The following is a 16,183-nucleotide window of genomic DNA, read 5'->3' on the forward strand; positions in this document are numbered from 1 at the left end:
CTCCACTTCCTTTGTAGAAGGTTTCTTTTAGCAAACCTGCTTCCTTAGAAGACAAGATCTTAATGCTCAGTATTTGGAGTAAGTGTCTTGTTTCTTCCTTGCCTTCTCTAGGCCTCCTGGTTATCCCAACATGAATCAAGGAGGAATGATGGGCACTGGACCTCCGTATGGACAGGGAATTAACAGCATGGCTGGCATGATCAACCCCCAGGGCCCACCCTACCCCATGGGGGGGAACATGGCTAACAACTCTGCGGGTAAGCCAGTGCTGACTGTTAGGCATTTCATTGATTTCACTGTACTGGATTGAAAATCAAGTGTTAAAGATTCTTTTAACTTCCTAGGAATGGCAGCAAGCCCCGAGATGATGGGTCTTGGGGACGTCAAATTAACACCTGCAACTAAAATGAACAATAAGGCAGATGGGACGCCAAAAGCGGAATCCAAGTCAAAGGTAAAAATGTTTTGGGTTTTGTTTGTAATGACTCCCATCCTTTTCAGCATCCAGGGAAATAAAACCATTGCATGTTAACTGGGATTGAACAGTGGATCTGTGTAGTGTAAGTGTGGTTCCTGAGAGATACTTGATTTGATTTGTCCTCCTTACCCCGAACAGACTTCTCGTTAGCATCGCTGTCCTTGTAGTGTGTGATCTGACTGCTAATTGTGACCATGGTTCTAACGCAGGAGTGTGGCGAGTGAGTGGGGTAGCCTCTGTTGGGTTGTGTTATGTTTTAGAGCGTAATTAAAGAAGCAAGTGTCTCAAAACACGTGTGTGTGTGTGTGTGTTTTAGAGCAGGATCTGACTGCACTTGCAATAAACCATGAAATACCCGCTTATATTAATAACAACAGTATTTTTGAAGAGCCAGAACTCTGCCATCCCCTACAGAGACCCACTAGCCCTCAGGCCAGGAAAGGGACTTCTCCATCAGCATTCACCTGTCCTTCCCCGTTTGACCCACGAGTTCAAGCCTCCATCTAGAATTTCTAACAGATGCCTGGCACACCTTATTTATAGGTTCTCGTTTCAGTTGTGGGCTAGTCTTGCCTTTATTAACTGGGGAGAAGGTACCTGAGCAGATGCACCTTTTGAGTCAGCTTTATCCAAGTCCCCAGAGCCTATGAATAGCTAATTAGACTGTTGCTTGAATCAGAAGTTAAAGGTAAAGACCATGGAGTTGAAGTGCTCGATGTAAGGAGATTAAACGTGAATTACGCTTGATGTGTCCAGCCCTGGCTGTGCTTGAACTGTGCCAGTGGTTCCAGGAGGTTCTTCAGGATTTAACATGAAAATTCAAACAATTGAGGGTTTTACTTCTGGGATTTGTAAACCCTTCAAAAGTGAAGGGGAGTGTTTCCCAATCCTTTGGGAATAATCAATTCCACTTGCAAAACAATTTAGTATTAGGAATTATCACCTGCCACAGTGAAACTGCCAAAAGAAGTGTAAACAAACCTGAGTTGTGTTTGGGGTGTAGGCTTGGAGCTACTCAGTTATCACCTCTCAGCTGGGAGGTGGTACACTAAAGTGTTACAGTTGTTTCACAAACAAGCCTCTTACTAATCCTGTATTAAAGCCAGAAGAGGGAGGCAAACAAGTTCTTCAGGGAGTGTTTTTCTTTGCATTACTGCTACCAGTTTCAAAAGAACCACCAAAAGAGCAGTTTCTGAGCCCGTAGTCTCCTCTTTTGCTACTTGAAGGAAAATAGATGCTCTGCAAGTTTGATCCCTGTACCACCAGCAGTCTGTGAGAGGATTCAGAAGATCTCTCATGTGTTCTGGCATCTGTCTCTCTACTGATGACAACCAAGGACTCGAATGCTCTTGGGCTAGGAGATGCCAGAAGCTACAAATAAGGGTTGTTCTGTCTTCCTGGTCTGTGCTGTTCAAGGATCATCTCATGTGCTAATGACTACACTCAGTCTTGGATGTAAGGATTCATCTAGAACACCATCAGATTTGAAGTTCACTTCTACTTTGGAAGTTCATTTTTAAGTAAGCCTTTAGAATGCCAAAACCATTTCTGCCTTTACTCCAAGTGTACGTGATCCAGGTGGTGAAAGACAAAATAACATGCTCACGCACTATGTCTAAAGACTTGGAGGAAACAAGGCAAGACGCAGGACCACGGGTTTTACTTCTAAATAGAGACTCGGTCACTTCAGTGAATCGGATGTGTAGGAACTAGTGTGTGATACTCCATAACGCTTGTATTCCAAATCCCTGTGACACCTTTCCGTGTCAGTCTTTCTGGATCCTTATATGCCAGTGATAGCAAACCAGTATGGGGGCTTATGTCGTATCTGGGCAGCAGGAGATTCCTGCACTTCTGTCAGTGAATAGGCAAGGGAAGAGAGATCTTTGTGGGGGACCCCTCACCCACATTTGTCAAACAGGTGCCTCTAATCTTTATTTTTCTTTGAGGCCTGTTTATTCCTTTTAGTGTCAGTTGAACCTGGCATGGACCACTTGGGTAAGAGAAGAGCCTAACCTGAGGGCAGTATTCACCCCGGGAGAGTGCAGTAGCCACGGGGAATCTCATTTGCAGTTGAATTTAGATGTTTTCTCATATTTAGCAAATGAGCCTACAAAGGATGTCTCGAAGAGATGGCTCTCTGTAAAGTCTCCTTGGGGTTGGTTTGGTTTCTGTAGCATTCCTGAAATCTTTCACTTTTTAAAAATACATATTCTGTGAATTCCCTGAGTAGCAGCTGGTTTTGTGATACCTTTGTCAATACTTGCCTGATGTTGATCTGTGACAAGTGTAGGTCTAATATAAATCTGTTCTCAATGTAACAGCAGAACTTTGAACTCTTATCTGACTGCTTTTTTGAAACCATCTCGGGTGTGAACTAGCTGCTTTTGTGCTGCTCAGTCCTGATATCTCTTTCCTTCTCCTAGAAGTCCAGTTCCTCTACTACAACCAATGAGAAGATCACCAAACTCTACGAGCTGGGTGGTGAGCCCGAGAGGAAGATCTGGGTAGATCGTTACCTGGCCTTTACTGAGGAGAAGGCCATGGGCATGACAAATCTCCCAGCAGTAGGCAGGAAACCCTTGGACCTTTACCGGCTCTACATCTCAGTGAAGGAGATTGGAGGATTGACTCAGGTGAGTGTCCAGCAGCCGCGGTGGTGACTGGGTGTTTGTATTCAGAGCTGCCCACTCTTTGGCAGTCACAAGCCAATGGGCAACACAATTCACAGCTAGCTTTGTAGCTAGATGTAAGCCCTGACTTTCCATTTAGCTGTGTTTATTTTCTTTTTATTTTTTTAAATAATACTTAGAAAACTCAGCATCCTTTAAGTGAGCCAAATGTCTGCTCTCCCATTGCCTGGTTGAGAACAGTCTTCGGTGAGATTCAATTCAAGTGTTTTATTTCCCTGCTTTGTCCAGTGCAAAGATCGGTGACACTGTCTTCATCTTTGCATCTGGCTGTCAACTGGCCTCATGAGTAATTTGATTTGCAATATGTCCCTGTTTGAAAAGTTTTCTGTAAGTGAGGAAGAGAGTTTACTAGTTTGGGGTTTTGAACACAACTGTGTCTGCTCTGCTTAGCCCTTACTGCATCCTTTGTGTTAGCTGGGAAGTGTTGATTTCTCCCCAGAAAATTTCTTGGAGGAGAAGTAGCTGGGATTTTGAGTTTAGAGCCTCTTGTTTGGTTGTGCAGGTCAACAAAAACAAGAAATGGCGTGAGTTAGCCACAAATCTCAATGTGGGCACATCCAGCAGTGCAGCTAGTTCTTTGAAGAAGCAGTACATCCAGTGTCTCTATGCCTTTGAGTGCAAGATTGAGCGAGGTGAAGACCCCCCTCCAGATATCTTTGCAGCTGCTGATTCAAAGAAGTCTCAGACTAAGATACAGCCTCCATCTCCAGGTGAGTTTAGATGCTGGTTTAAGGTGTGCAATGAATGTCTGAACCTGAGGATCTCGGGCACTGTACGCCCGACTCCACGTGCTGTGGGCCAGACTGGTTCCAAACTTCTGCAAAGCCCCCATCTCTGTTTCTAGTTAGATGTTCTCTGGTTGTGTAGATTAAATACTTTTGTAATGGGGGAGTGAATGATACTGGGAGTAGGTCAAGCTTCATGGGATAGTTCAAGCTTCATGGGATAGTTCAGATTTTGTGTGTCCTACCTCTGTGCTAACCTTTAAGAAAAAGGAGAACATAAAAATATATACATACCTACATACACACACCTCTATGCTTACTGGTACATCACTGCCTTACGCGAATCTGGTGGAGAGAGAAGTCTGGAGTGATCCCTTCAAGGTGATCTCTGTGTATCCTAACAGCAGCCCCTGTTCCCAAAGCTTAGCTTAGCTTTGGGAACTTGCTAGAAAAGTTTTGGCTATGCAAGTGCTACCTTCTGGGAGTAAATACTTGATGTGGGTGTGCGCTCCTCATCCTCATGAATGACTTCTTTCTGTCTTCAGCAGGAGACAGTGAGGACTTTCTGAGGCTTTGTGCACATTGTAAGCCCATCACAAGTTGGATGCTCTAGAAATCAGGCCCTTTAAAGTGAACTTCTGCTGTTGTTTCAGCTGTAACGGGGTGCTCCAGTTTCTAAATATTTAAGCATAGTGTTCAATTCAGATTTGTTAAACTGAAAAAGAGAAAATGTCCAGGCTAGTAGTGAGTGCATGCTGTACTCTTTAGTCTTCAGAAAGTCTGGTTGTTTCTGTCTCATTTGCCTTGAGTTCATTGCTTGAATTGCTGCTGAAGTTGCCAACCCTTTAAGCTTCAGTTTTCCAGTTTGTCTTATAAGTAAAACCTTCAGATGCTTTTTCTGGTCAGGAGCCTGTTCGTGTAGGTAAAACAAAAATTTTGTCTGCTTTCAAGTTCCCGTAATGTTTGCAAAAATTGCCTTTTTGATTCTGAAACCTGACATCATCCTTGTCTTAAGTCCTGAGGAGTGGAATAATGAACCCTTTTTTGATTGTACTGCAGTTGTGCCTCAGCCCTGCTAAGCCCTTGATTGACACTGTGCTTGTCTGAATATTCTGTTGGCAACTACATTCATCTATCCTCTCAGTTACAGAGTGTTGTTTTTTTAAAGAACTAAATAATGTCTTTTCACTAGTCAGGAGACTGTGCCAGTGTAGCTTCACCCTTGGTGTGTTCTGCAAGATAAAGCAACTTTTGTATCATTAGACTAAACTTCTGTCTAAAGTGATGTCTGAGTTCTGCTTAAACTAGACCACAAATCCATCCCCACTTTCTTTCCAAAACCTCTTTCTTGCCCCCCTGAGATATTCGGCAGTGGAACAAAGATGTTAAGAGCATTTGGAGTTTATTTGGAGAGGGCTGAGACTTTTAGGAGGCCACTTAAAACTTGTAGCACTGGGTGCCTGTCAGAATGGATTAGATGGTGCATCAATTTTTATTCTGTTTTAGCTAATACGGTGGTATGTGAAGGTGGTGAGTCTGCCTTCTGTGCTGCCGTACAGGTGATCTCTTGCTTCAGCACATGAGCAGTAGGAATTTGCAGGGCTGCTATCCCAACCTCTGCACGTTTGTGCAGCTCTGTTGACTCAGTCCACAGGTTTGATTCGTGCTACGAGAGGACTGTGCTGTATTTCCTGTTTCAACTCTTCTCTCCACTTGTCTTACTCCAGACTCCTGCAACTAGGAATATGCAGAGGCAGCACTGAAGCATGGTTGGTCGCTCTGATCCTTTAAACCCTATCACTCAGCGTGTTCGTGCTCCTCTTTCACTTTGCTTTTCTTCCTCTCTCCTGCTCCCCTGGCTCGGCAGGAGCTGAGGGTGTAGGGCACAACACAAATCGCTCGCTCAGCTCCAGGCTGAAGAGCCTTAGAGCAGCATCGAGTCCCAGTGGGCACTACTGTTCCAGGGCCTTGCTGAGGCCCCTCCAGACCTGCACACACTTGCCTGTCTCCCAGCGAATCATCCTTATGGAGAATAACTTCCGTGTTTGAAAAGCGAGTGGACAACAGTGGGGCATTTTGGAGTCCCATCATTAGGATGAAGGGCTCTGTCATCCCACGCAGACACACGTGCTTTGCTGTCCTTGCAGACTTTATAACCTGTTGGTGTTGGCTTGCGCTTCCTTTTGGCCTGTTCTGTCAAATCAACTACTGCATAACTTTGTGAATGATGAGGATTGCGCTGCTCAATCCTCCATTACCCACTTTTTGAGGCTGCGGAGCATCTAAAGGCCTTGCAGGACAGTCATCTAGGTAGAGCCCTTGGTGCCAGAGCTGTTTTCCACGCAGTGTGCATTCATAACCCTCAAAACCCAAGAGTGTTTGCAGAAAGGCCTTGGCTGGATGGGCTGGGCATTGCCTCGTGGGCACTCAGCACGGGTTTCCTGCAAACCTTCTTGGGTTCCTGCTCGCAAACTGCAGCGTGTCCCTGGGGAGGCGTAATCAGTCTGCTGTTGGGTTTTAATTCCCAGAGCATGGAACTGGCCCGGCTCCAACTGTGTGTAAATTTGTGAGTGGGAGGGACGGCAGGGGGTGGGGACAAACACCAAATGGCAGCGACGCAGGGAATGTCTCGAGGCCTCTTCCTGCCGATGCCAGCATTACAAACGGCGAATTCCTGGGGGAAGCGAGTGGAGCTGAACCGCCACTGACGAGGGAAGGAGAGCGGCGGGGAGGGCCCATGAATGAAACTCCCTGCTGAGCTTGCCTCTGCCCTTCCTTCTCCCGAGACCTCCCCGGGCTGGGAAGGAGTCACGGAGAAGAGGACAGGGTGCCAGGAAGGTGGGGTGTAAACAAACATGCCCTGGATGTGACCTCGGAGGATTTTAATGAATAGCTGAAATGACTCATCAACCAGCAGGGCTGAAGCTGAGGGATATCGGGTGCTGGGGATGGTAACTAATGGAAACATTAATTAAGAGTTCAGCTCTTGCCAGCTGTGAGGAGCATATGAACCTGAGAGCTGACACTGTCACAGCGATCCAGGGGCAGAGGAGAGCTCCTAGAGCTCACAGCACAGCTGGATTACACATGGGCCTGGGATTTTTGATGAAAGCTTACTGTAGCATAAAACAACCCGTACAGAGCCAGGGAACTTGCTGGACGGGTTTTGTCATTCAGTGAAAGATCCGGCATCTCCAGCATTCCCTGTTCCAGGAATCCTTGGGAGTGGTGCTTGAATTAACCTGCATGAATTAACCCCTCTTGAAGGGCAGAGCAGGCAGAGGAGCCTTGTTCAGAGTTACTTGGTGACTTCAGCTGACGTCCTGGAGCTTCCATCACTAGAAAAATTGTGAGACTTCCAGGAGAGGGTTCAAACCCACCTTCTTTCTGGGTAGAAGGAGTGTGAGGGTGCTGGGTCAGTGGTTGTCTCCTGGCAAGAAGCACCGTATTCCCTGGTGCGAGGTGTGCTGTAGAGCCTCAACCTTTGAAGCTGGATAGTTTGGGCAACATGACACAGTGCCACAGTGCTGGCACGGTGTGGAAAAGGGAATGTGGTTAAGAATCAAGGCATGATGAAAATGAACACGCCCTCTCAGCTTTAGATTACTGTACATGGTTCTTCTGGGAAGTCTGGCCCAGTATGTCCTGGAAATGTTGAGCTCCTTGTACTTTTTTGGCTGTATTTCATCTGTCTCTTTCTTGAAGGACTCTTTGCTCTCTGTTCTTGAGGCTGATGTTCTGGGAGGTTCTGGGTTGCATCTGTAGGGTGCAAAGCTGCTCACACAACATTTCTGTTCTTGCAGCGGGTTCAGGCTCGATGCAGGGTCCTCAGACACCTCAGTCCACCAGCAGCTCCATGGCAGAAGGAGGAGACTTGAAGCCACCAACCCCAGCATCTACGCCACACAGTCAGATGCCCCCTTTGCCAGGCATCAGGTACGAAACCATCGCACCCTCTTCCACTACGCTGGATGTGGGATGTGACCGTGAGGTCGCTTCTGGGTTATTACTGCAGATGGCTGGAGACCCCAGTACCTGTTTTGGTGGGGCTCCGGGGCATTGCTCCTGTGTTAACGGCTCACAGCAACATTGTTGACTCTGCATCTGTGTGTGAATAATCATAACTTTGGGATTGGGTCTGAGGACAGTATTGTAGAATGGCAGTTCTTTGTGCCTCTGTTAGAGGCCATGATTGTGGTCCTTGTAGGGTATAGCAACACCTGAGAGGGAACATATGGGGAAAAGTATCCTGAGGAGCATTGTGGGCCTCTCTAATTCTGTGTTTGTGTGGGGTTTTTTTGAATCAGGAGTAACTCAGTGGGCCTTCAGGATGCCTTCGCAGATGGTAGTGATCCTACGTTCCAGAAACGGAACTCCATGACTCCAAATCCAGGGTACCAGCCCAGCATGAATACCTCCGACATGATGGGTCGCATGTCTTACGAGCCAAATAAAGATCCTTACAGCAGTATGAGGAAAGGTGAGGAAGTCCTTGTGTGCTTTCCCCCCCATTTTCTCCTTGAGTGCTAATCCCTGTATCTGGCTGTATGCTGGAATGTGCTGTAGGAGACCTTCTGCTTGCCCTTCTTCCTTCCTAAGGCAGAGGTAGACGTGTTTATTGGTCCTTCTTTCTCTATTTCAGCTCCAGGAAGCGATCCCTTCATGTCCTCAGGGCAGGGCCCCAACAGTGGTATGGGTGACCCTTACAATCGTGCTGCAGGTCCAGGGATGGGTAACATGGCCATGGGGCAGCGGCAACACTATTCCTACGGAGGTCCTTACGACAGAGTGAGGTGGGTACTTGAACCTGGCGAGATCCCGATTTGTGCGACTCGTGTGAAATAATTATTTGACTACTGTGACTTTGCTGATCATCCTTTTCCCTTTGGGGAGCAAGGGTGAATTTAAGTGGACGTGTGGGGTTTTTCTCTTTGTTTCCATCTAGGACGGAGCCCGGCATGGGACCTGAGGGCAATTTAGCAACCGGAACTCCGCAGCCAAACATCATGCCTTCCACCCCTGAATCGGGGATGTACTCTCCCAGCCGCTACCCACAGCAGCAGCAGCAGCAGCAAAGGTCTGTGTGGGGTGTTGCCACAAACAGCTCTTCCCGGTTAGAGAGCTCTGAGACTGTGAAAGTGAACCATGCATCTGATCAGACAAGTAATGCATCTGTTTCTTCTCCAGACATGATTCCTATGGCAATCAGTTCTCCACTCAAGGCACATCCTCGGGCAGCCCCTTCCCTAGCCAGCAAACTACGATGTATCAACAGCAACAGCAGGTAAATTATCAGAAAGTTTGATTTGTTCGAGTGAGAGAAGAGTTTTATCTGTTAAATTTGTCAAGAGGGGGGGATGCAAACACTTTGGGCTGTGTGTTTGCCTTATGAACGTGTAGAATTAAGTACCTTATACAGGAGGCTTTCTTTTCCTCCATTTTCCAAATAGTTTAAATAAGTTCTAGTTAGTGTTTCCAGTGTTGTGTTAGCAAAACAATGTTCTGAGAACGGAGGTTGTGCAGTTTGCAGACATGCGTGCTCTGGTCAGGCAGCAGGAGATCAGGAAGCTTTATTGGGCTTCTCTGCCCCTCTGGAACTTTCTGACTCCCATCATGTTTCTGTAACGCTTTTGGTCCAAGTGATCAGATGAGTTTGTTTGGGGAAGTCCTTGGTCGTTCTGGGGAGCTCGTTCAGGTGGATCATTCTGCACAACCCAGGGCTTTTTCTGCCTTTGCCTTACTGAGCCTGCAGATAAAGGCTTCAGACCTGCCTGCACTCCTCCGTTGCCCCACTGCCTCCTACTTGCTGTTCTCAGAAACATCAGGTTTGTTTCAGGACAGAGTTTGAATGAACATCTATCTCTTTCCATAATCCTTATGTATGACTTGCTCTTTGTATCAGTGCCAGGACCCATAATGTTTTCCTGATAATTTTGAGTCCTCTGGTTTAGGAGAGTATAGAGAGGGCACTCGCTGAGCTGTGCTAAGAATAATTCCAACTGCTCTGCAGTTTGGCTCTGCAACCAGAGCCACGGGGCGCTGAGCCAAGAGTTCGAGTTACTCTGGTACTCGTCATCTTTAAAGCCCTAGAGTTCCATCTGAAGCCAGTCATGACCGTGGAGCCTCTGAGTAGACTGTATAGCAGCTAGAGCGTAGACCCTTGGAGTCAAGAGGGATCTTGGATTTTAATTTTGTCTTGGCAATTGACTGTTTTCTCCATTGGCACTTAGAAGAAGTAGGAGGGGGGTTCTTGCTCCTTTCAGAGATGTGTTTTGAAATCTACAGGAAAGGAAGAAGCAGGAAGTCACAACAGTTTTTCGTTTAGCTTGTTTGATGCTTTAGCAGAAACCTCTGTTTTCCAGGAAATAGAAGAGAAATAGGGCCTGATAAAATTCCTGGATATGAAAGGAAACAAGGACCTGTGCACAGTTTGGTTTGCAGTGAATGTATAGCAGAGCTGAGTCTTTTCTACAGGAAAGTCCTTTCTGTGGGCAGACTTCTGCCCCCGAGGCATCCTTGTAGAATCCGCAAGGAAACTACCCAGCCAGCCGCAAGGAATTGGTCTTGGCTTGGGAAACTGAAAGACGGATCCAGCTTCACACTGGCTATGGCCAACGACGAGACAAGTCTTGCCCTCTTACAGGCCACGCCGTGGGGCACATCCTCTGGCTCCGAGTAGCTCTACCCGCTGAGGTTTGGGTTGCTTGTTCCTGAGTGGATAATCTTCTGTATTTTCCCTGTAGAATTACAAGCGACCAATGGACGGCAGCTACGGCCCGCCTGCCAAGCGACACGAAGGGGAGATGTACAACGTCCCGTACAGTGCCGGGCAGGGGCAGACGCAGCAGCAGCTGCCTCCAGCGCAGACCCAGCAACCGAGCCAGCAGCAAACTGCACAGCCGTCTCCCCAGCAGGACCTGTATAACCAGTATGGGAGTACATACCCTGCTGCTGACCGCCGATCTGCCGCGGGGCCGCAGAACCAGTTCCCATTCCAATTTGGCAGAGACAGGGTCTCGGCTCCCCCAGGCTCCAATGCTCAACAAAACCTGCCTCCTCAGATGATGGGTGGTCCCATACAGTCTGCTCCAGAGGGCCCGCAGCAAGGTGCCATGTGGCAGGGCCGCAACGAAATAGGGTACAGCTACCCGAATCGGCAGAGCACCGGCTCTGCGCCCCAGGGGCCTGCTTATCACGGAGTGACTCGAACGGATGAAATCCTGCATTCAGACCAGAGGGTCAACCACGAGGGACCGTGGCCTTCCCACGGGAACCGGCAACCTCCTTATGGTCCCTCTGCCCCTGTGCCCCCAATGACTAGGCCTCCCCAGTCTAACTACCAGAACCCCCCTAGCATGCAGAATCACATTCCTCAGGTATCCAGCCCAGCACCTCTGCCCAGACCTCTGGAGAATCGCACTTCTCCTAGTAAATCTCCATTCCTGCACTCGGGGATAAAAATGCAGAAGGCAGGACCGCCAGTCCCTGCCTCGCATATAACACCAGCAGCTGTCCAGCCTCCCATGATCCGACGAGACATCACCTTCCCTCCGGGATCAGTAGAAGCTACGCAACCTGTGTTGAAGCAGAGGAGACGGCTGACAGCAAAAGATATTGGTAAGAGGAGACTCCTGCTTTTCTCCTTGTGCCTGTTAAGGGGATGGGTGCTGCTGCTACCCCTTGGTACAGTGCTGCCGAGTGGCGGGGCTCTGCCAGCTTTGAAGGAATTACATTTTTGCAGACTAATTGTGTTTTCAGACATCATTTTGACATTGCCTGCAGAGAGATTGCTGGTACATATAGTCTGTACATCATCTTAAACAGGCTCTGCCCTTCATGGGTCCAAAAAGCAGGATCAAGTGTCGTCTTTTTGTTTTTAAACTCCAGGAGCTGGAAGTATCATGTGTTTATGTTACAGGAACTCCTGAAGCCTGGAGAGTGATGATGTCTCTGAAGTCCGGGCTGCTAGCTGAAAGTACGTGGGCCTTAGATACCATAAACATCCTGCTCTATGATGACAACAGCATAATGACCTTCAACCTCAGCCAGGTGGGTGCAGATGCTCTCTGATGCAGGTCTTTGAAGTGCTAATTTTGTAGGCTTTTCTGTCAGCGAGATAACAACGAGCAGCTCGTGCCCTCATAGGGCCGGACTCCCGGACATCCCTGTACCTGCGGAGCACGCCAGGTCGGAAGAGAGCGTGGGGTCTGGGTAGCTGGGTGCTGGTTACTCACTGGCCCCTGTAATTTGTACGTTCGTTGGCGTGCAGGCGTGTGTGTTCTCCTCCCTGGTGGGATGTATTGCCTCGGGGACAGAGGAAGCGAACAATAATGGGGAGGCCATAACGCACTTCGCAGCGAGAGTGCTACGAAAGGCTCGAGGCCGCTTGCGTTTTCGGGTGTTGGTGGTGTTCGTTCACCTCCGGCTCTGTCTTTCCTCGGGACAGCGCGCGGTGAGGCTGGGGTGCCAACCCAGAGGCCCAGCCTTCCTCAGTTAGTTGCCACGTGCCTCTGTGGCTGTTGTAAAAACTGCTCGGCAATACTGTAAAGGTCGTTCTGCTTAGCACTGCCCTTCACCTCCCTGTGTATTAACCAGAGGGGAGATACAACCAAGAGCACGTGTGTGTGTGCACAGGTACGTGTGTGAGGAGGGGGCGCAGCTTGGGTACTGACAGTCAGTATCTGGTTTTGCCTTTGTTCCTTTTCTCAGAGGACAGAAAGCTCTCTTTCGCGAACAGTTCCTTGCCAGCATGAACTCATTAATTAACAGCACTGCTTAAATTCTTAGCCCCTTATGCCCTGCTTTCCCAGTTGCTCACGTTGGCCTAAGTTGTTTTCTGATCACTGTTCCCTTCCTTCCTTCCCCTCCCGTTTTTCTCCTCCCCTGTAGCTGCCAGGCTTGCTGGAACTCTTGGTGGAGTATTTCCGGCGCTGCCTGATTGAGATCTTTGGAATCCTGAAGGAATATGAGGTGGGAGACCCAGGGCAAAGAACACTATTAGATCCCGAAAGGTTCTGCAAATCTTCAGCTTCCTCTCATGAAGAAGGGGAGGAGGATGATGAACCACGGAGCCTGAACTGTGAGGAGGAAGAGGAGGGTGAGGAAGAGGAGGAGGCTGCGTTTTCGAGCAAGGACAAAGTACCTCTGGAGAGCAGCGAGGAGAAACTAGTTAGTAAATTTGACAAGCTTCCCATCAAGGTCGTGCAGAAAAACGACCCGTTTGTGGTAGATTACTCAGACAAGTTGGGGCGAGTGCAGGAGTTCGAAAGCGGGCTGCTGCACTGGCGGATCGGCGGCGGAGATACCACCGAGCACATTCAGACCCACTTTGAGAGCAAGACGGAGCTACCTTTGACTCATAAACGAGCTTCCTGCAACTCTGTCTTGAGGAAACGTTCAGCAGCTGAGAGCAATCTGAGCACTAGGGAAGGAGAGACTCCTCCATCCGACAGCTCCTCGGAGAAGAGGATAACTGCCACCATGGACGACATGCTTTCGGCACGTCCGGGCTCCCTGGCGGGGGAGGAGGAAGAGGTCAAAGCTTTGGAAACGGTGAAGGAAAGCAGCAAGTTTCCCTTTGGCATTAGTCCAGCTCAGAGCCACAGAAATATAAAAATTCTGGAGGACGAACCTCACAGTAAAGACGAGACGCCCCTCTGCACCCTCCTAGACTGGCAGGACTCTCTGGCCAAGCGCTGCATCTGCGTCTCTAACATCATCAGGAGTTTATCGTTTGTGCCGGGCAATGACTTTGAAATGTCTAAACATCCCGGGCTGCTGCTGATTCTAGGGAAATTGATTCTCTTACACCACAAGCATCCAGAACGCAAACAGGCACCCCTGACCTATGAGAAAGAGGAGGAGCAGGACCAAGGGGTGAGCTGCAACAAGGTGGAGTGGTGGTGGGACTGCTTGGAGATGCTGCGTGAAAATACACTGGTCACGTTGGCCAACATTTCTGGCCAGCTGGACCTCTCCCCTTACCCGGAAAGCATCTGTTTGCCTATCCTGGATGGACTCCTCCACTGGGCAGTGTGTCCATCCGCAGAGGCCCAGGATCCCTTTCCAACACTGGGGCCCAACGCGGTCCTCTCCCCTCAGAGACTGGTTTTGGAAACACTCAGCAAACTCAGCATCCAGGACAACAATGTGGATTTGATTCTTGCAACTCCCCCCTTCAGTCGCTTGGAGAAGCTGTACAGCACCATGGTGCGGTTCCTTAGTGACAGAAAGAACCCGGTGTGTCGAGAGATGGCTGTGGTACTACTGGCCAACTTGGCACAGGGGGACAGCCTGGCAGCAAGAGCGATTGCTGTGCAGAAGGGCAGCATTGGCAACTTGCTGGGCTTCTTGGAGGACAGCCTGGCCGCCACGCAGTTCCAGCAGAGCCAGGCCGGCTTGATGCACATGCAGAACCCACCCTTTGAGTCGACGAGCGTGGACATGATGCGCCGAGCCGCTCGGGCGCTGCTCGCCCTGGCCAAGGTGGACGAGAACCACTCGGAGTTCACGTTATACGAGTCGCGGCTGTTGGACATCTCCGTGTCGCCTTTGATGAACTCTTTGGTTTCACAAGTTATTTGTGATGTACTGTTTTTAATTGGCCAGTCATGACAGCTGTGGGATCCGAGACCCTGTGTGCGTGTGCGTGAGTGGAGAACTTAGAAACTGACTGTTGCCCTTTATTTATGCAAAACCACCTCAGAATCCACTGTCTGCCCTGCGCTGTCCTGCTTCTCCCTTGGGGAAAGATGTCCCCGTTCCCTCTCCCCTTCCCCTGCCCTTCAAATTTGTCCTGAATCCCTTATTAAAGGAGACAAAGTTCTGTCTACATAGAAGACTTTTTTTATTTTAACCAAAGTTACTGTCGTTTACAGTGAGTTTGGGGAAAACGACTTGCCGTGTTATCACATTGACAGGCACCACTTTCATAACTGTTTTTAATGGTAAACTCTGAAGGACAAAAGTGACTGCTGAACTCTGTGTGGTTTATCGTTGTACATTCACAATCTTGCAGGAACCAAGAAGTTACCAGTTGTGAACAGACCTTGTCCAAGGGAGGCCTGTGCAGTAGCGTGTAGAACTTCATGTACTGTACACCTTAAACTGTAAACATACTGTAATAATGTCTCACATGGAAAAAAAAAAAAAAAAGCTGGATCAGCAGCAAGCTGTAGTTTTTAAAAATGTTTTTAGTTAATGTTGAGGAGAAAAAAAAAGGCTTTTCCCCCAAAGTATCATGTGTGAACCTACAACACCCTGACCTCTTTCTCTCTTCCTCCTTGATTGTATGAATAACCCTGAGATCACCTCTTAGAACTGGTTTTAACCTTTAGCCGCAGCCTGAATGCTGCCACGTGTGTATATATATATGACGTTGTACATTGCACATACCCTAAGATTCCTTGCAGTTTTGTCCCCCTCTCCCTACCCCTTTATAGTATGACGAGTTAACGAGTTGATGACCTGCAAAAGCGAGACACAATTATTTAATCTCTTGCCAGACATCCCTCCCTGGAGGATGCTGTACAGGTCTCTGTGTATAAAGTCATTGCTGTCTCAGCAGCCAATCAACTTATAGTTTATTTTTCCTGTTTTTGTTTTCTTTCTAATCGAGGTGTGAAAAAGTTCTAGGTTCAGTTGAAGTTCCTGATGAAGAAACACAATTGAGATTTTTCAGTGATGAATTCTGCATATTTGTATTTCAGACGATGTAGCTAAAAACTTGATGTAAATTCCTCCCTTTTTTCCTTTTTTGGCTTAATGAATATCATTTATTCAGTATGAAATCTTTATACTATATGTTCCACGTGTTAAGAATAAATGTACATTAAATCTTGGTAAGATGTTTGTAAGGGTTTTTTTTGTTAGCAGGATGGAGAGGTGACTTCAGTGCTGTCAGGTCTTGTAGACGTGATGTTGTAGGTCAGCTCCTCCTTACCACGCGGCACGGAGACCTCAGAGGTCCCGCGTGGTGCAGCAGTGGCTGGGGGTGACAAAGTCCTGTCTTGCTCTGGACACCCCGTTGCCTTTGGTCTGGCTTTGCTGCCTCTGTTTTGGCTTGTTTCAGCGATGGAGTTTTGGCTTGGTGCTGCTTAGGCTCGGGTAGGAGCGGATTTGGAGCGTGAGGTGAAGCTGTGGCAGAGAGACACTTAGTTCGCAGGGTGAGGGAAAAAGGCTGTTGCTCGGCAGGGAGGCAGTTCCCTCTCAGCTCTGTAAAATGGAAAATTTTCATTCCCCTTGCATTTTTCACATTTTCTTGGAACTGTGGTGTGGACTCTTGACTT

The 16,183-nt window shown here is 48.3% G+C and overlaps 1 protein-coding gene across 2 annotated transcripts in view; it reads left to right on the forward strand.

Annotated features, from left to right (window-relative positions):
• Positions 1-15,740, forward strand: part of ARID1A (AT-rich interaction domain 1A) — a 61,341-nt gene extending 45,601 nt beyond the window's left edge. For both annotated transcript variants that reach the window (XM_074807308.1, XM_074807309.1), the window contains exons 9-20: positions 112-257; positions 345-454; positions 2,905-3,114; positions 3,674-3,881; positions 7,700-7,832; positions 8,204-8,376; positions 8,539-8,689; positions 8,842-8,973; positions 9,084-9,180; positions 10,640-11,513; positions 11,815-11,945; positions 12,786-15,740. In XM_074807308.1, the coding sequence (XP_074663409.1) occupies positions 112-257; positions 345-454; positions 2,905-3,114; positions 3,674-3,881; positions 7,700-7,832; positions 8,204-8,376; positions 8,539-8,689; positions 8,842-8,973; positions 9,084-9,180; positions 10,640-11,513; positions 11,815-11,945; positions 12,786-14,510 (4,090 nt within the window). In that variant the 3' untranslated portion in view covers positions 14,511-15,740. The remainder of the gene's footprint in view (positions 1-111; positions 258-344; positions 455-2,904; positions 3,115-3,673; positions 3,882-7,699; positions 7,833-8,203; positions 8,377-8,538; positions 8,690-8,841; positions 8,974-9,083; positions 9,181-10,639; positions 11,514-11,814; positions 11,946-12,785) is intronic.
• Positions 15,741-16,183: the final 443 nt, after the last annotated feature.

This window comes from Strix aluco, chromosome 26 (assembly GCF_031877795.1).
Source record: "Strix aluco isolate bStrAlu1 chromosome 26, bStrAlu1.hap1, whole genome shotgun sequence".
Taxonomy (NCBI): domain Eukaryota; kingdom Metazoa; phylum Chordata; class Aves; order Strigiformes; family Strigidae; genus Strix; species Strix aluco.